Genomic DNA, 19,673 nt, shown 5'->3' on the forward strand with positions numbered 1-19,673 from the left:
CTGTAGGAATCATGCCAACCAATTTGCTCACAACAACTGCCCACAAACAGCAACAAGATAATGACCAACTAACCTGTTTTATCGATGTTAGTTGGGGAACAAATGTTGCCCAGAACACCAGGGACCAATTCCCTGCTCATCTTTGAGTGCTGATTAGGCATCAGTTAGGTCCGTTTAAGAGAGCAGATGTTTCCATAAGAAAATAGGAAGAGGTTAGAAATGAAACAAAGAAGTATACAGTCTGTGAATTTGAACAGAGGAAAAGCCATTGGCAAAAATTCTTCTGAGAGTTGGGATCTGAATGGGGAAAGAAGGTCATATATTTGATCGTAACTAAACTCTGAATTCGACACCATGGCCAGTCAGTTCCTTGACACCAGTCTGAGGAAAGGGAATGGAATATATGGTGATGTTTATAAGAGCAGATTAGAGACCGAGACAGTAACTTGAAATGGCAAAGAGACAAGGAATTTGAACAACTGGTTCAATTTAACATCAGCTGTTATGTGAGTCTGCGTTTTCTCCTACAGCTGTTGCCAGTGTGCTTTCTGAATGGACATTAAATTTGGGATTTGGAACGGAATGTTGGATGGTATTAAAAGGAAAAGCAGACAAAAAAACTAAACACTAGGACTAGTTGTTGGTAGACAGCCAAACCATGACAGAGAGGAAGTGTGGACGAGAATGTATAATGGATATCAGAATCAACACAGGAGATCTTTTCCAATTAATTTAGGGGAAAGAGGAGGTACAGGAGTAACGTGGCCTCTTGAAAACTGATGCTGGTGATACAGTGGTGCGGTTAGAACTGCTACCAGCAATCTGGGTTCAGTCCTGATCACTGATGTTGTCTACATGGAGTTTGCTGTTCTTGTGATTGCACAGATTTCTCCCTGATGCTCTGGTTTCCTCCCACATCCCAAAGGTGTTAGGTCACTTGGTCACTGTAAAGTAAGTGGGTGGTAGGTGAATCAAGGGGTATGTGAGAGAGAATAGGTTACAGGGAGATAAGTGGCGGAATAAGTGGCGTGAAAGTTGGCATAGACTTGAAGGGTTGAATGATCTTTTGTGTCATAAGGAAATATGAAAACATATTGTAAATGAAATTAAGAAAATGGACGTGCAAAACAATTACTTTGCAACAGTATTTATTATGGAAGATTGTGTGCAGATATCCCAAGGAAAGCAGACAATTAGCATCATTTATTCACCCAAGATTAATGGAGAAAAAAATAACTGTAATGAATAAAGAGCAACAAACAACCTGCCGGAGGGACTCAGCGGGTCGAGCAGCATCTGTGGGAGGAAAGGAACTGTCGACGTTTCAGGTCAAAACCCTGCATCAGAACAGAGTTCCTCTCACCGCTCGACCCACTGAGCTCCTCCAGCAGATTGTGTGTTGCTCCAGATTCCAGCGTCTGCTGTCTCTTGTGTCTCTGTGGTAACGAATAAAGCACTGACAATAGTGAACATTGAGGAACAGAGGGACCTTGGTGTACATCCAAGGATCCCTGAAAGTGCCAGCACAGGTGGTGAAGAAGGCATTTAGCATACTTGCCTTCATAGGCTGGGGCATAAAATATAACCTCAGGGAGGTAATGGTACAGTTTTATAAAGCATTGGTTAAACCACACCTGGAGTACCGTGTGTAGCTCTGATCACAGGATTGGACATGACTGCACTTAAGAGGGTGCAGACGAGATTCACAAGGATAGTGGCTGGGTTAGAGTGTTTCAGTTATGAGGGGAGATGGGAGAAGCTGGGTTTGTTTCGCTTAGGAGCAGAAGAAGCTGAGGTTGGGGGGACCTGACTGAAATGAACAAAATTATAGGGTGCACAGGCACTGGAAATGGTAAGAAACTTTTCCCTATAACAGAGATGTCGAGAACAAGAGGAGCGGGAGGTGTAGATGGGATCTGAGGAAGGTTTTTGTCACTCAAAGGACGGTTGGAATCTGGAACTCCCCGCCCGAGGGGGTGATGGAGACAGGTCACAACATTTCGGAAGTAGCTAACTGAGCTAAGGCCACGGATCTAGTGTTGCTAAATGGGATTAGTGCAAATGGTCAGCATGGATGTGTTGGGCTGAAGGTCCTGTTTCTGTGCTGTCTGACTCTATGACTTTAATAAAAAGTTACACCTTCCAAGGACTAGATAATTTCCAGCCAAGGGTATTAAAGGAAGTAGGTGAGAGCATTCCATGTGCTCGAAGTATAAATTTCCAAACTTTGGGGAATCTTTTTTGGGTTAGAATCTCACACAAAGTCACATTGGTATTTAAGAAAAGCAAGAGAGGGAAACCAGGGAGTTATAGATCTGTAAGTCTAACATCTAGTGTCTATAAATGTCTCGAGTTTTTAATCAGAAACAGGTGCTGGACACCTCAAGCACATTCAGCAGACCAGAGGGAGTCAACGTGGACCTTTTAAAAGGTAGGTCACACCTGACCAAACTGATTGAATTATTATGGTAGACGGAAATGCTGATGGATACAATGTAGTTGTATTTCCAGAAGGCATTTGCTGATTATATTCTGAGAGATTGTTTAAGTTTGAAGCTCATAGAATTGAAGGAAAAATGTTGACAGCTGGACACGTAGGGGCAAAAATCAGTCTATTTCAGAGTTTTTCCAAGTGTGGTTTATAACCCAGAAATGAGGTAGCAGAACATTAGTCAGCGAGTTGCTTGGACTGGCCTTACGGTGGTGGAAGCAAGTGGCTCGGTGGTGGATGGAGAGATGCTGGGTGGTCTGTTGGCAGTGACAATGCCCAGGGCTCAGTCTGCAGGGTCGCACTGGCTTGGGAGCAATGACCCAGGGTGTGACCTGGGGCTCACAGAGGGAGTGGCCATGGCTTTGGGTGTTGCTTCCTGCTCTTGTGCTGCAGCCTAAATTTATAGTAATGTTGACCTGCAAGGATTAGAATCCAGTCATTTAATGACAGGTCATATAATTTTATAATTAGGACAACACCTGAATGTTAGGGTCAAGATTTCATCCTCAAACCAACTGTGTCTATCAATAAATTTATGTGTGGATTTATTTTCCAGTATCATCTTTTTCTAACATAATATATTTACGAGATCTTTTACAAATAATATCAATGTCTAATTCTCCATCCCAGCAAGCTGTGGATTCTCAGGCATGGAGGGCATTCAAGATTGAGGTTGCTGAAGTTTTTGTCATTAAGGGATTGAGGGAACAGGCTGGAGAGTGATGGAGAGAGGGGATCAGCCACTTGGAGTACTGTGCTCAGTTCTGGTCGCCTCACTACAGGAAGGATGTGGAAGCCATAGAGAGGGTGCAGAGGAGATTTACAAGGATGCTGCCTGGACTGGGGAGCATGCCTTGTGAAAACAGATTGAGGGAACTCAGCCTTTTCTCCTTGAAGCGACGGAGGATGAAGGGGGGACCTGATAGAGGTGTATAAGATGATGAGAGGCATTGATCGTGTGGATAGCCAGAGGCTTTTCCCCAGGGCTGAAATGGTTGCCACAAGAGGACACAGGTTTAAGGTGCAGGGGAGTAGGTATGGAGAAGTCAGGGGTAAGTTTTTTACTCAGAGAGTGGTGAGTGCGTGGAATGGGCTGCCGGCAATGGTGGTGGAGGCGGATACGATAGGGTCTTTTAAGAGACCTTTGGAATAGGTACATGGAGCTGAGAAAGATAGAGGGCTATGGGTAAGCCTAGTAATTTCTAAGGTAGGAACATGTTCAGCACAGCTTTGTGGGCCGGAGGTCCTGTATTGTGCTGTAGGTTTTTCTATGTTTCTATCTTACTGAATGGATGAGCATGCTCAGGGCTGAATAGCCTTCTTCTGCTTCTAGGCTTGTGTACGCCCACGCTATTAGATACACTAATCTTTGCACTGTATTTATATTATCCAAAGCCATTGGCTGCAGTCCCCTTCACAAACTGTTCTCAGCCAATGAGTTCCCTGTTTTTGGTGGCAACTGTCTGAACAAGACTGTTTGCAGCTTTGGTGTCTTATCTCAGTCAGTATTATACCTCATAGCTTGGCCATTTCTATGACTCAGCACTGACTCAGCTGATGAAACTCTCATCCATGTCTTTTTATCCTTGTATGACATTTCCAGTGCTCTCTTGACTGGGCTCACTTGTTCTCTCTTTGTAAACTAATGCCATCCAAAACTCTGCTGCTACATTCTAACTTGCCCCTGCGATGGTTGTCTGCTAACGGCTCCTGGTTAGGGAAAGCCTCTGTTTATAAATTCTGCTCTTTGTTTTCAGATTCCTCCATAGTGTCATCCCTCCTCGTCCTGTAAAATCCTCCAGTTCTATAAACCTCCTGAGATACCTGCATGCTTGCAGTTCTGGCTTCTTAAGCGCTAAAGACTCCCTCTGGAGTCTCTTCCCAAAATCTTTCTTCCATAGATGCTGCTTAGAATCTAAATCTTTGACAATGCATTTGCTCATCTGCTCTAATAGCTCCCTACCTGGCTCGATGTCTTGTCTTAATACTCTTGTAGCACATATGACAAGGAAAGAGGCCATTCAGCCTTTCATGTCTGTGCTTATTGATAAAGAACTACCCAGTCTGATCCTATATTCCAGCACCCGCAGGACACAGCTACTCAAGCACAGTTCCAAATTCTGTTTAAATATCTTGAGGGTTCCTGCCTCCACTGCCCTTTCAGACAGTGAGTTCCAGACCCCCATGACCCACTGGGGGATAAAAATCTTCCCCTCTAATCCTTCTACCAATTACTTTAAATTTATGCCTTTGTGTTTTTGGCCTCCAATCCTTCCTCATAGCTATGATCTTCCAGTTCTGAGTTGCAATTTTCCATTTGGTTCACCCACTCAAGAGGTTTTTGCTACATTAAATAGTGCTATCTAGAAGGATGTTGCTTTGAGTGTATCCTGTCCTCATAGAGATACACAGCATGAAAACAGAACCCCCCCCCCCCCAACAGCCCACCATCCCTGCTAAACATCAGCACCTATCATTCACTAATCCTTACACTGATCCGACATGAATCCCATTTTATTCTTCCCTCAACTTCCCCAAGATCCTACCAGAGTAGGGGCAATTTACAGTGGTCAGTTAACCTAGCAACACAAATGTCTTTGGGATATGGGAGAAAACCGGAGCACCTGGAGAAAACCCTCATGGTCAACGTGCAAACTCCACACAGATGGCACCAGAGGTCTGGATTGAACACTGGTAGCTGCAGCAATGAGGCAGCGGCTCTACCAGCTGTGTGGTCCTGTCGATATTTTATCCTCTGTATATCTGCATTGCATATACATTGTCCTGTGTTTTCCTATATAATACATGCACTGTCCTGTGCTCTAGTCCGATATATACACACTATCCTGCATGTAAACCAGTGCTGTGTAAGCATTGTCCTGTGTACATCCATGGTGTGTATATTCGTGCACCATGTATCTTTTTTCTTAGACAGTCCTTAGGAAAGAAGATCACTTATTTCCACTCCAGTTCTGAGGTGACTGATGAGAGCAAATTGGGACCCACAAGACTGCCACAGGTGGGACAGAAGCAGCTTGGCAGGGCGGACAGCTGGGCGTTTTGTAAGTAATGCACTCTACTGTTGACAGTGAGCTTCTGTAGGGTTCCAACAAATGGACTTTAGATCCTCAGTGCCATTCCAGATGCCCCTCCACTTTGAGCAGTGATTCCCAGGGGTTGGAGAAGAGGACATAACATGAGGGGGCATCATTTTAAGGTGATTGGAGGAAGATATAAGGGGGATGTCAGGGGTAAGTTTTTTTACGCAGAGAGTGGTGGGTGAGTGGAACGCACTGCCGGCAGAGGTCGTTGGGGCAGATACATTAGGGACATTTAAGAGACTCTTAGATAGACACATGAATGATAGAGAAATGGGGGGGGGGGGCTATGTGAGAGGGGTTAGATAGATCTTAGAGCAGGATAAAATGTTGGCACAACATTGTGGGCCAAAAGGCCTGTGCTGTGCTGTAGTGTTCTATGTTCTTGAATAATTTCCTCTGAAAACCTGGTAATCTTTTCCTCTGATAGAGCTTGGAATAGAATGTCTATTTTGGGAGTCTGTGTGTACACAGTACCTGTGGTGTGTATAGGCCATCCTATGTATATGTATACAATATTCTATTTGTTCATTTGCAACACAACGGGCAGTGGAGATGGTTGGGTAATTCCCCAATCAAGCTCCATGGCCACATTAGGTATGTAAAATCAGTAACTGTCACTAATTTATCTGTAACTTTACTTTTTTTTTTAACCTGCTTGTATTGGGAGAGGTTGCTGTAGTTTGTGTTTCTTATGTACTGTAAATAAACTGTTCTCTCAGATGCTGGAGGAAATCAGCAGGTCAGGCAGCATCTATGGGGAGGGGGGAGTGGGCAGTCGACATTCTGGGTTGGGATCCTTCATCTAGACTGGCAGAAATCACAGAGGGTGAGCAGTGACAGAAGGTCACACATTCTTCCATCAAAGAGAGGACAACTTCTTCAAAGTTGGCACAGCTTGAAGATATTTCGTGGTGGAGTAGCAAAATGGAGACACAAGAGACTGCAGATTCTGGAAACCTGGAGCAACACACAAGATGCTGGACTGTCAGATGAAGGGTCCCAAACTGAAATGCTGACAGTCCATTTCCCTCCATAGATTCTGCCTGACCCACTCAGTTCCTCCAGCATCTTCTGCGTTGCCCTGGATTCCAACATCTGCAGTCTCTTGTTTTCTCAGTAAATTGACTTTGATCTAAAATGACCATTGTGAATCTCTTGCCCCCTTCATTTTCCAGGATCAGGGCTTTGCTGACAATTTGTTGTCCAGCCCTAAATGCCCTTGAGTAGGTGATGGTAAATAACGGCAGACCTCTGGGTGACTGTGCTCCCACGGCGGTGTTGGGGATGGGGGTTCCAGAATTTGCCCGCAGCAATGGTGAAGGAGCAGTGAGATATTGCCAAGTCAGAATGGTGTGCGAGTTGGAGGGGAACCTGAAGGTGGCGGTGCTCCCACTTGACTTGCTGCTCTGGTCTTTCCTGGTGCCGCAGGTCGTGGGTCTGGGACGTGCTCCCGGGCCAGGTACTCACCGTGCATCCTGCTCGTGGCCTGACGTGCTACTGCCCAGAAATGCTCCTTCTGCCCATTTAACAGACTCTTAGATAGGAAATTATTCAAGAACATGGAACACTACAGCACAGTACAGGCCTTTTGGCTCACAATGTTGTGCCAACATTTTATCCTGCTCTATCTAATCTTATCTACCCCTCCCCTCCCCTCCCCTCCCCTCCCCTCCCCTCCCCTCCCACATAGCCCCCTATTCTTCCATCATTCATGTGTCTAAGAGTCTCTTAAATGTCCCCAACGTACCGGGACACACCCAGGCGCGTCCTGATTGGCTGATCGGGCAGACCGTCCCCCCTTTCGATTCGTCCACCCGGGCCCATTTCCCTGCCATCCATTGGCTGGGAAGGGAAACCGGAACACTGGGCCGTGATTGGTGAATCGGGATCACATGGAGCGCGGCGATTGGTCGGTCGGCCCAGGCGCGCCGTCACGTGATTGGCCCGCCAGCCGAAGTTCGTTGGGCGGTTGTGGAGCTTGCGGGACCGGCTCACCATCGGCGCCATGAAACATTACGAGGTGAGGCGGAGGCCACGCGTCATCCCCGTGCAGGGGCGGCCGGTCGCTGACAGCGGGCGGGTGGCTATTAAACCACGTCCTGACGCGGGGCCCATTGTTGTAAAGCGGGGCCGGTTGAACCTGCCGGGAACCTGCCGCCTCCGTGCAGGCGCATGCGCAGTTCTGTGCCCGCCGATACTGCGCATGCGTGTCCTCTGCACACCTGAATGAGGCAGAGAGAGGGCGACCTCGGGGCATTGGGGTCTGGCTCTGCAGTCTGGAGACCTGGGACTTACCTTAATGCTGCCTTCTGGTTCTGATTCCACCAGTAACATTTACTTCATGTTCACTTTAAATGGATGTGGGGTTTAAGATTCATTCTGATGGCTCCATGTTCTGCAGTCTGCAGTCTGCAGTCATCCAAAGTCAGCCTGGTTGTTCCTGCGGCCGAACCAGGTCCCCAGGTTGTCTGTTCTCGCCATGTGTGCAGTGTTTACCTGTGTCTGAGAACCTTCTCAAAGGTCCTGTCACGGCCTTATGAAATTCCCAGTGAAATACTTCCCTCAAATTGCAGTTGATATTGTGATGTGGCAGCCGATCTGTGCACAGAAAGTGTTCACAATCAACAAATGACTGGTGAAATGAGAGTTAATTACTTGGGTAAATGTCCTCTCAACTGTATCTCCTTCCAGTTCTGACGATAAACTGACCAAAATCTACTAGGTCCACAGACTTCTGCAGCTAACTTAACTATCCTGTTTTATATGAAATCCGTTCGATTCTCCCAGTTTCTTTGTTGCATTGGTGTATCTTCCACACTGTTGCCTTAAATTAGAGGTCTGCTCTGGATGAAATTAAAATCTGATCCAATCACAGCCAACACAAACCCAGTCTGAGCCCTTGTGTTTTTTTTAAACTGATCTAACCTGGAGGCATTTGCAGAATATGTTCCTGAACACTTGACACCAGGCATCTAAAGACCAGATAAAGTCCCTTAGACTCACAAAGATTGCAGATGCTGGAATCAAGTAAAAAAACAAACTGCTGGAGGACCTCAGCAGGCCAAGCAGCATCCATGGAGGCAAAGGGAGAGTCGATGTTTTGGGTCAAGACCCTGCATGAGGACTGAGAGTGCAGAGAGGAAATAGGCAGTGTAAAGAGGTGAAGGGGAGGCAGGGGCTGGCAGGCGATAGGTGGAACCAGAAGCGGAGGGAGATGATGGGCAGATGGAGCCGGGAAGTGGAAGGATGGAGACAGTGAATGGTGGGTGAGAGAGACATTTAAGGAAAGAGTAAAAATGGGGGCAGGTAAAGTGAGGGGAGGGTGGAGGTAGAGATAGTGTAGCAGTTAGTGTAACGCTTTACAGTGCCAGCGACCCAGGTTCAAATCCGGCCGCTGTCTGTAAGGAGTTTGTACGTTCTGCCCGTGTCTGCATGGGTTTCCTCCCACATTCCAAAGACGTACGGGTTAGGAAGTTGTGGGCATGCTATGTTGGCGCCGGAAGTGTGGCAACACTTGTGGGCTGCCCCCAGAACACTCCACGCAAAAAGCTGCATTTCGCTGTGTGTTTCGATGTACATGTGACTAATAAAGAAATCTTATCTAAGGTGATAAGTGGAAACAAGAAGCTGCAGATGCAGGGAGCTGATAAGTAAGGAATGTGATAAGTGGAAACAGATAAGGGAAGGATGAGGTGCAGATGCAGTTGGGGTTGGGGGCGGGAGAATGAAACTGGGTGTTGGGGGGGCGGGTTGTAAGGAGAGAGAAGGGGAGTACAGGAAGTGTGGGTTACCTGAAGTTGGAAAATTCATTGTTCATACTATTGGGTCATAGACAGCTCAGGTGGAATATGAGGCACTGTTCTACTCGTTATGTTTGGCCTCACTCTGGCAATGAAGAAGGCCGAGGACTGACAGGTTGATGTGGAAGTGGGAAGGAGTGTTGAAATACCAGCAACCCAGAGGTCAGGTTGATCTCCCTTATCCCCTCCTCACACCCCATCCTGGGCAGATGTTGCTGCCTGATTGGTACTCCCTGATCCTGGTCAATTCCAAGCATCACATCTCTGGCTGACAGTGAATCAAACTTGAAATCAATACCTGAAAATGCAGCAGGTCAGGAGAATTAGTGAGGAAAGAAATGGATTCAGTGTTTCAAGTCAAGGGCATTCTTCAGATTGGAAAAGTGAGAAAACAAGCCTGTTTTAATTTGCAGGGAGTTGGAGGGATGGAAAGGGGATCTCCGGGATGGGCTTCCAATGCCAACAGTTAAAGACAGAAGAGCAAATAGAAACGGTTTGAAAGAATAACATGCAGCTATATCTGTGGATAAAGAAATAAGCTCATTGTCTAAAATTGTTAAATTCACTATTGAGTCCTGAGGGCTGCAATGTGCCCAGAGCTTACATTGGGCATTGTTAGAACAATATAGGAAGCTGAATGCAGAATGGTCAGTGAAATGGGACAGGAATTAAAATGATAGGCAACGGAAAACTCAGGGTTGCCAATGTGGAATGAATTTCCTCCTGAAAATAGCCTTCCCATTCTGGTTCAGATCCCTGGCCATGTGTTTATCACAGCCAGTGCCCGCTGATACTGAACAAGTATTGAGCTGGGGTGGTAAGGCACAACCTGACCCAAATCTGAATGCTTTGGCAGAAGGTTGCTCCTACCCGACGTGTAGTCAACTCCCATTGGGCTCGCTTCAGTTACCCATGCTCTGCTTCCAATTGTCCCTTCTTTATTTTTCTAAACCAAGTGTTCCCACAACCTCCCCCGTGGTTGACAGGGCCCTTGACCATCTTCATTGCATTTATCGCACTTCTGCTTCCTTCCTTCTCAGGACATTGATATGGTTCACCATGTCCTTGCCTTCCATCTCACCAGCCCCCAAGTTCATCAGCTCATCTCTGCTGCTTCTGGCAGCTCGTGCACCATTCTGAAGGGAGTGTTATCTCCATGACACCTGACTCCCCCATCATTTGGCTGCAAGCTCTCTTCATTTTCCGTAGTACCTCCCTGCCATGTTCAGAGCCCCAAGCTCTCACATAGAGTCCCGATGTAGGTATCGACCCAAAACCTCGACTGGCGCCTTTAGCCTCCGCAGATGCTGCCCTGACTCGCTGAGTTCTTCCAACATTCTGTTTTTCTTCTAGGAACAGCACTTTGTCTTACCTGGAGTCTTCCTTTCTGCTCCTTGAACTTCCACTGAATTCAACAATTTGTTAATGCTTCTCCCATTTATTCTCTCTTCTGAACTAACCTTTTGTTTCTTAACTTGTCCCACGCTTGTTTTGTCATGCACCATCATTCTTTCTGTATTTTAGCTCTTCCATCCTGTCACAGACCTTCTCCTTTGTTCTTTCCTCCCGTCCCTTTTTCTCTCCGCATTCATTGACAAGTGCTCGTCCCTCATCCAACCTTACCAAAAAGTAAATATTTTGTTTTGATGTACTGTGGATTTGGTTTGCACACCAAGCAGCACTATAATATTTAAAATTAATTTGCAGTTTGTGTGGTGGTGTGACAAAGTTGGCGGATCACTGAGGATTCTCTGAAATTCTCTACCCCTGAGAGTTGTGGCTAGATCATTAACGGTATTTGAGAGGGAGGTAGATACATTTTTTTGAAATATCAGGAAATTGAGCGCTCTGGGGACCAAGCACAGGGGAGGAGTTGAGGCCTGGAGCAGATCATCCACAATCATATTGAACGGTGGGGCAGACTTGAGGGGCTGAATGGCCTACTCCTGCTCCTACTTCCTTGTATTCTTGTGAGGATTGGATAAGATGCTGTGGTTCCCTCTCAGCCCTGGTTGGACATGTTATCTAAAATCAGGGTAACTTGGCACCTTCTGAAATCTGTTATATCATATCAACAGCTGCATCTATTGCTCAACCATACAGGAGATTAGAAGATTTACAGTACTTTTTGCGCAAGGAGAAAGATCAGAAGATCTGAGAGTTGTGCAGTTCAGAATTCGGCTAGGTGACTAAGATTTTATTTTATAATGACCCAGAGGAGGCTATTTGTCCCATCAGGTCCATACTATTTCTCCCCTCCCACTTATTGCCTCTTGCAGATGTCCATCGACTCCCCTTTGGTTCTTTTAGCCATTCACCTACACTGAGGGGTAAGTTACTGTAGGCAATTAACTTCTGAGCATGTCTTTGGGATGTGGGGGAAAACCAAAGCACCTGGACAAACCCATGCAGTGGCGAGTTTAAGTGCTGCCATCAAGGGTAGAGAGAATGTGCAAACTCTGCACAGATGGCACCCAAGGTCAGGATCGAACCTGTGTCCCTGGAGCTGTGAGGCAGTAGCACTAACTGCTGTGCCATTATGCCACCCTGGGATGCTGCCAATTATGTACACAAATAGGTATTTCTGGGTAATTTGGCTGCATGCAATCCTAATTACTTTGTGGTAGTGCCCACTGATGGGAACATTACGCTGACAGTTTGGTAGAAATATGGCCTTAGTTACTGAGGCACAGTGAGAACTTGACTTGAATGGAGTATGAAATGGCTTTAGTAAAGATGTTTTGTTGTTCAGCCATTAGGTGCTGGGCATAGAGCCGTTGTACTTACCTCGGAGAATCACACAGCTCTCTTGTGCTTGTATCTTCTTCAGAAAGAGTTATCTAATTAGTTTCATTTTTGCAAATTTTTCTGTTTCAAATATTTCTCTAATCCTATTTTGCAAGTTACCATTCTTCGAACTTCCACCACCCTTTCTGGTCGTAAATTCCAGATAATATCAACTTGTCACATAAAATATTTCTCACTATTGCTAATTTTCACACACCTACACCTCTGGACGTGTGTGTTACCAACTGAGTAATGGCTATCACCTTCCAGTAATTCATCAGGAATGTGCAGGGAGCTGTTCTGTACCATGCTACAGGATATTATACCCCCAAGAACTGCTGGCCATGTGTCTGGAATTTGATTATTATGAGATTTTACATTGTAAATTGTGTGGAAAAAATGGCTGCATTCCAATTCTCTCTCTCAGGGCCACTGCTTCATGATGCAATGCTCTTGTTTGCTGGCTGGAGCAAAGGGTACAGGGGCTTAGTGCAAAAAATACCGTCAAGAAACACTTCTGCATACAGTGAGTGGTCACAGAGCAGTGTGAGGTGAGGCGTTTTGGCAGAAGAGAGGCTATAGCAATATAGGTTAAATGGCACAGTTCATAAAGCGTCAAGGAGCAGAAGGATCTGGCTGGGGGTGCGGAGGGGGTGGTTCCAGGTGAGAGGGGCTGCATGATGGTGCAGCTGGTAGAGCCACTGCCTCACAGCGCCAGTGACCAGGGTTCAATCCTGATCTCTGGTGCTGTCAATGTGAAGTTTGCACGTTCTCCCTGTGACCACATGGGTTTCCCTGGGATCCTCTGGTTTCCCCTCGCAACCCAAAAACATGCAGGTTGATAGGTTAGTTGGCCGCTGTAAATTGCACTGAATAAGTAGATGAATGGGAGTTGATGGAAATGTGGGAAGAGTAAAATTGGTTAGGGTAGGATTAGTACAAAAAAATGGGTGCAGAGTGGTCAGCACAATTTTGGGGTCAGAAGGCCTGCTTCTGCACTGTGTCTCTCTATGACATCTTGAGAGAGTAGGTAGCAAAGCAAATGGGATCATAAATAGCGATGTTGAATACAGAAGCAGGGAAGTTAGGCTGAACCTTTTCATAAAGCTTTCGGTCAGTTCGCAACTGGAGTATTGCAGCCAATTCTGGTCACTGTACCTGAGGGAAAGGTGTGAATGTCCTTGAGGAGGTGCAGAGGAGACTTTACCAGAATGGTTCCAGGGTCAGTAGAGTTTAGTTTCAAAGTTAATTTGGAGATTCTGGGTTCTCTTAGGTTGAAAGATGGTTGGGGGGAGACTTGATTGCAGATTGAAGTAACATTCCCATGAGGTGATGTACAAAAGTTGGAGGGTACAGATTTAAGGCTTTGGGCATGAGGGGTGGGTGTGGGTCGATATGTAGAAGAACCTTGTTAGGCAGCAGGTGGTAATGCCTTGAAGCACTCTGCTCCTGAGGGTGGTGGACGTAAAGATGATCAAATATTTCAGAAGGAAGTTGGATAGGAACTTGCAGGGCTGTAGGGAAGTGTGATTGAATACAGAGAGCAGGCATGGACTCGATGGGCTGAACGGCCGCATGTGCTGTAATGACTGTCTGAATCTGACGCAGATCTGAGTGACAGCTTGGAAAGGATCCTCAAGGCAGCCTTAGTTCTTTGGATTTGATTGTTGGGTTTATCCTCTGAGTGTGCTTGTAGAATTTAAACTGTGACAAAAATGGGCAATGCCTTTGCTGCTAATTTAAAGCACATGTCAAGGAGTTCCAAGGAAAATTCTTGACACTTTCTGTGTGTCAAGAAGTTTGCTTGGAAAGAACAAAATTTCTGAAGAAATTTGAGGAGTGTCAGGAGCAGTTTGGCGAGGAGCAGAGCGAGATTAAGTACTAACACAACAGAATGAAACTTGGAAGCTGTCACCGCTACTGGTTACTAGCTCAGTCCCTGACCATTAGTTATCTTGACAGTATAGAGTATATGTATTAGTTAAATATGAGAGGACACAGAAAAGATGAATTGACACAGGTTATTGAAGTGGTGGAGTGAAGTTGACATAAGAAGATGATGGCCAGGGAAAGGCCAACTGTCTCATCAAATCTGCCCCACACCACGACGGCCAAAGCATCCAAACACTTCTCCCCACCCCTCCCTGCAGACATATGATCTCTGGGATGGGCAAACAACACGTTGGTTCAAAAAACAAAGCCAAGTTCACAAAAGCAGGTCCAGAAAGTTAAATGGACATAAAGATATTTATGAAGAAGTGCCTCCATCAAAGTGCACCCTGCCTGCAGTCAAAAACCACTCGGTTGACAGGTGAAGCGGGTAATACAAAGCAGTTGAAATGCTTGGTAGGGAGAGTGAGGGGGAAAACAGGCCAGGTTAACTGGCACTACTTTAAATTTGGAGTAAAAATCAAACTGCTGGAGGAACTCGGGATCATCTGTAGAGGGAAATGGGCAGTCGATGTTTCGGGTCAAGACCCTTCGTCTGGACTGCCAGATGTTTGAGATATTGAGATGTTTTCGCTAGTGGGTGAGTCACAAGCAAGGAGACGTAGTTACAAAATAAGGGGCTGGCCATTTATAACTGAGGTGCGTGGAGATTTGTTGTCTGAGAATAGTGACTTCCTGGAATTCTCCACCCCCAGGGGGGTGGAGGCCAGAGCATTAGATAAATTTATGGTGGAGATAGATAAATATTTGAAAGATTGAGAAATTTAGAGCTGTAGGGAACGGGCACAGAAGCAGAGTTGAGGCCAGTATAGATCAGTCATCATATTGAATGGTGAGGCAGGCTTGAGGGGCTTGGTGGCCTACTCTTGCTCCTATGTACTTGGATAAATACTTGTAGGAGAACAAAACCATCATGGGAAAGGCGCAAGGATGCAGCTAATTGGATTGGCCTTTGAAAGAGCTGGCATAAATTCCTGTGCTGTATTGAAACAGCAATTCAGCTGTATTGAATTCAGCACAGAAACAGGCCCTTCAGTCCAACTCATCCATGACGACCAAGATGCCCATCTAAGCTAGTCCTATTTGCCCACGTTTGACCCATATCCCTCTAAATCTTTTCTATCTATGTACTTATCCAAATGTCTTATAAATGTTGTTATTGTATCTTCCTCAACCACTTCCTCTGGCAGCTTGTTCCATATACATACCAGATTCTGTGTGAAAAAAATTGTTCCTCAGGTTCCTATTAAATCTTTCCCCTTTCACCTTAAACCTGTGCCCTCTTGTCCTTGATTCCCCAACCCGATCTATGCCCCTCATGATTTTATACACTTCTATAAGATCACCCCTCAGTATTCTACACTCCTAGCCTGCCCAATTACCCCTTCTCATCTGTCGATAAGAATATGGGGTGAATAAAAAATGGAATTAATGTAGGACTAGTGTGGTGGTTGATGGTTGGTGTGGGCTGGAGGGCCCATTTCTTTTTTTTTAAATTTTTAAAAAATGTTATTTACAGCGTGGTAACAGGCCCTTCCGGCCCAATGAGTCCGCGCTGCCCTTTTTAAACCCAAATTAACCTATCCATACGTCTTTGCCAATGTGGGAGGAAACTGGAGCACCCGGAGGAAACCCACGCAGACACAGGAGAACATACAAACTCCTTACAGACAGCGACGGGAATCGAACCCCGATCGCTGGCGCTGTAATAGCGTCGCGCTAACAGCTACGCTACCGTGCCGCCATTCCATGCTATGATTATTTAAGCACCATACTGTCACTGCAGTGTCAGGCCATATATTGAGTAAGTTTTGATTGCCTGAAGGATTACACATCCATGTTTTGGACTACAAACCTAATCGATTGCTGGATAACTGAGTTATGATGGTCTAGAAAAATTTGCACTTCAGCCTTGAATGAGTTGGGACCTTTCTATGGGGGTATCAGATGTCATCTGTGCTTAAATGAATCCAAATAAGAAGCCTGAGGGTTCAAGCTCCATTCCAGAGAGTTGAGCACATAATCCAGCCTGATGCTCCAGTGGAATACTGTGAGCACTGTGAGCTTTCTGGTAGGAAGTTTAAAATGTAATCCTTTTGATGCAGGCCATAACGTTGGTGCAGTACTTCAATGTGCCACTGGGTGGGGGTATTGTATCGATCCCAGCGTCATCATTGAGAATGAAAATACGATTATTTTTACAAAGGCACTGGATGAGTCTTGCCTCTGAAAATTAAAACAACTATAAGAGGCCCTGCTGAAGAGATATGGATTCATTATTTTAAACTGGGAATGTTTCCTATGTTATAAAAACAGAAAATGCCAGAAATACTCATTAGGTCAAGCAGCCTCTGTAGAAAGAGAAACATTTGTTTCTGTCAGTGAACCGTCATTAGTTCTGAAGGGCTTTAGACCTGAAATTGGAGCAGTCTTTCTCTCTCTCCACAGATACTGTCTGACTCACTGTGTATTTCTGGTACTTTGTTTTTGCTTCAGATTTCCAGCATCTGCAGTTTTATTTTGATTAATGTTTCCTGTGGTGTTAAGCAGCTTAAAATATCTTTGTTTGTAGTGTAGATATCAGTTAAACAAATTTACGATTTAAACATTTGCAGCAAGGTTCTGTGTTAGAATCTCTCAATTTGGATTTGGACCTTTTGCAGGAGGGGATTTGGAATGAAGTCCGGGGAAGAGGGACACACTGCGGCAAAACTTGCATGCAACTTTGTTCAATTTGTAGAGCTGCTGATTCTCAGTTCCAGCAACCGGGTTCAATCCTGACATCGGGTGCTGTGTGTGCAGAGTTTACATGTTCTTCCTGTGACTGTGTGGGTGTCCCCTGCATGCTCCGGTTCTGGATTGGTAGGTTAATTGGCCATCATAGATTACTGCCAGTGTATAGGTGACTGTTAGAATCTGGGGCTATTGATGGGAATGTGGGAGAATGAAATGAGATTAATGTGGGGTTAGTGTACATGGATGCTTGATGGTTGGCACAGACTTGGTGGGCTGAAGAGCCTGGTTTCATGCTCTGTGGCTCTGACTTTGTGTGGTATGTAACTAAATTTATAGAGCTGGGCTCTAGTGTTTCCCATTTGTCTTTTATAAGAGGGCTTCCCTTGTTAGCTGGAAATAATGCATGTTCTTCTCTATGGCCCTAGCTGTGCTCGGACCTCCTCTTGTATGTATGCTTTTCCCAGATGCACTACAATAAGTGAGGTTGCTTTGTCTCACAGCACACTTTTAATGTCAACATAGCCATTTGCTGCTAAGATTTAATCTTAAAAATACGTAGACTATCAACATCCAGGCAATGCTTGGCAGGAGTATTGTGGGAGACTGAATGGATACTCAGTGTTCCAGTTGGGTTTTACAATTTGGAGCAGTCTGTCTCCTATTCAGCCCATAGGGCTGTTTCTGATTGCTGGCTGACGTTTTGCTGATGGGTAAGTACTGACCAGGACACTAGGGAGAACTGGCCTGCTCCGTGAAATCTTTTAAAGCCACCTAAGAAGGCAGACAGGACCTTGGTTTAATATGTCATTGGAAAGATCGTGCTTCCAACACTGAAATGGTCCTCGGATTATCACCCAGGATCATATGCTGCCTTTTCCTGGAGTGGTTGAATCCACAGCATTCTGGCTCAGGTGGGACTGCTACTGTTGACACAAAAGTTTTTTGCAATTGTTTTTCTTATTTTGGTGCCATTCCTGTTGATTATACAAAGTAAGTACACTTTAGAAATTTAGTTTACATCATAACATTGTGTTTTAGGATCTAGCCCAGGTGTTTAACAGCTGTCTTTGGGCTACTTTAGCTACAGCTGAGGTGGAGGGAACCTGCTTGTAGTAACCTATTTTCAGCTGGAGTAAAGGGACTGGTCATCTAACACAGAGATGCGCAGAAATTTCATTTTGCGGAGGTTGGTGAATCTATGCAATTCTCTACCCCAGAGCATTGTGGAGGCTGGATCATTAGAAGTATTTCAGGTGGAGGTGGATACATTTTTGAAAGACCGGGGAATTGAGGGTTATAGGGAACTGGCACAAAAGAGGAGTTGAGGACAGCTTAGATCAGTCATGATCATAATGAATGGCAGGACAGACTTAAAGGTCAAGTGGCCTACTTCTGCTCCTATTTTATGTGTCTTTGACCAGGGATCTGCTCTGCTGACTGTGTAATGTCTGTAGTGTCTTCCTAGATATTTGGCCCGTCCCTCCCCTCTGAATGTCATTCCAACTTTGGGTGGAATCTGTGAGCAGTTTTTATTGATTCACTTCCCTCTAGGAAGCTGGCAGCTTCAGGCAAGGTGACCTTGCATTTATGTTTGCTCTCGGCTGATTTTTTTTTAGCTGATGGAGGAGACTTCAGTGGGAATCTATAGTGAGCAAAATAGTGCTTCATACTGTTACTCAGGGCAGGCACACTGAAATGTTTCCTAAAATGTTGAATTAAATCTGTAAGGTGATCTTCTCCTGCCTCTGCAAAGGTATACATTCAATAATCTGCATACATCTAGATCAAACACCATTATTACCGCACCGCTAAATACATACTGGTGCTGCTTCAGACATTCCCTGCCATGGGATGTGTTCTGGTTAAAAATGCCTTCTGAATGGTTTGAAGAACCTTGCATCGCTCAAGGTATCAGACACAACTCAGTGGACAGTACTCAAACTGACCTGCATTTGGAGTGAGATCCTAAGAAGCCAAGATAACAAGTGCCCATTGTGGGCATGTAACATGATGGTAGCCTTTACTAAGACATGGCTGCATGAATCTTGGGAATTAAGATATCTGTTGGAAAGAGGTGAAACGGTAGAAAGAAAAGTTTGATTAAGGATGAAGTTACTTCACAGATGGGGGAGAATATAACAAGCAGGTACTAGAGACTTCATAGGTGGAGCTAAAAAAAAGATTAAAGAACATTTTGAGAATTTTTAAGACCCTCTGTAGTGAAGTGGTGGAATGTAGAGACTAGAATGCAGAACACACAGTCTTCTAATGAGGGAATACTAAATTTCATTTAGATTAGCATAAGTTAATTAGCTTGTGTCAGAAAGATGGTAAGGTTCTGTAGTGTGTTCATGGGAGTTTCCTGCTATAAAATATTCTAGAACCAGCACAGAGATGGTCCATTTTACATGTGGTAACGAACCATGTTTAGTTGACAGCTTTATAGTGTGCGAACATAATGTAATCAGTGTAGTTCCAGAGAGAGAAACCCAAAACAGTTACTAGAATTATAAGCAGGGTAAACTTCGACATTATGATTCCGAGATTGTTTTATCCAGTAACAGATTTGCCCAGTGGAAGATCCACAGAAGAAGACATTTCATGTGGCGGAGAACCCACTTGTATGTTTTTAAGGGACATGAGTTAGGTGCCAAAAATAAATCACTGGCGGTTAAAAGTCACGGACAGCTTAAAATTGAAATAGGAAAACATTATAAAATGCGGAGACTTGCTCATATTCTGGAAGCTGGAAGATATACAAAGGAAAATTTCTCTAACAAAAATGCATCAAATCCAATGCCTACCATA

General features: G+C 45.0%; 1 protein-coding gene across 1 annotated transcript in view; it reads left to right on the forward strand.

Moving 5' to 3' along the window:
* The first annotated feature begins 7,501 nt into the window (after positions 1–7,501).
* LOC127584930 (very-long-chain enoyl-CoA reductase) overlaps positions 7,502–19,673 on the forward strand; it is a 63,134-nt gene continuing 50,962 nt past the window's right edge. Inside the window, exon 1 of the mRNA XM_052041950.1 lies at positions 7,502–7,612. Within this exon, the coding sequence (XP_051897910.1) occupies positions 7,598–7,612 (15 nt within the window). The 5' untranslated portion in view covers positions 7,502–7,597. The remainder of the gene's footprint in view (positions 7,613–19,673) is intronic.

This window comes from Pristis pectinata, chromosome 31, assembly GCF_009764475.1.
Source record: "Pristis pectinata isolate sPriPec2 chromosome 31, sPriPec2.1.pri, whole genome shotgun sequence".
Taxonomy (NCBI): domain Eukaryota; kingdom Metazoa; phylum Chordata; class Chondrichthyes; order Rhinopristiformes; family Pristidae; genus Pristis; species Pristis pectinata.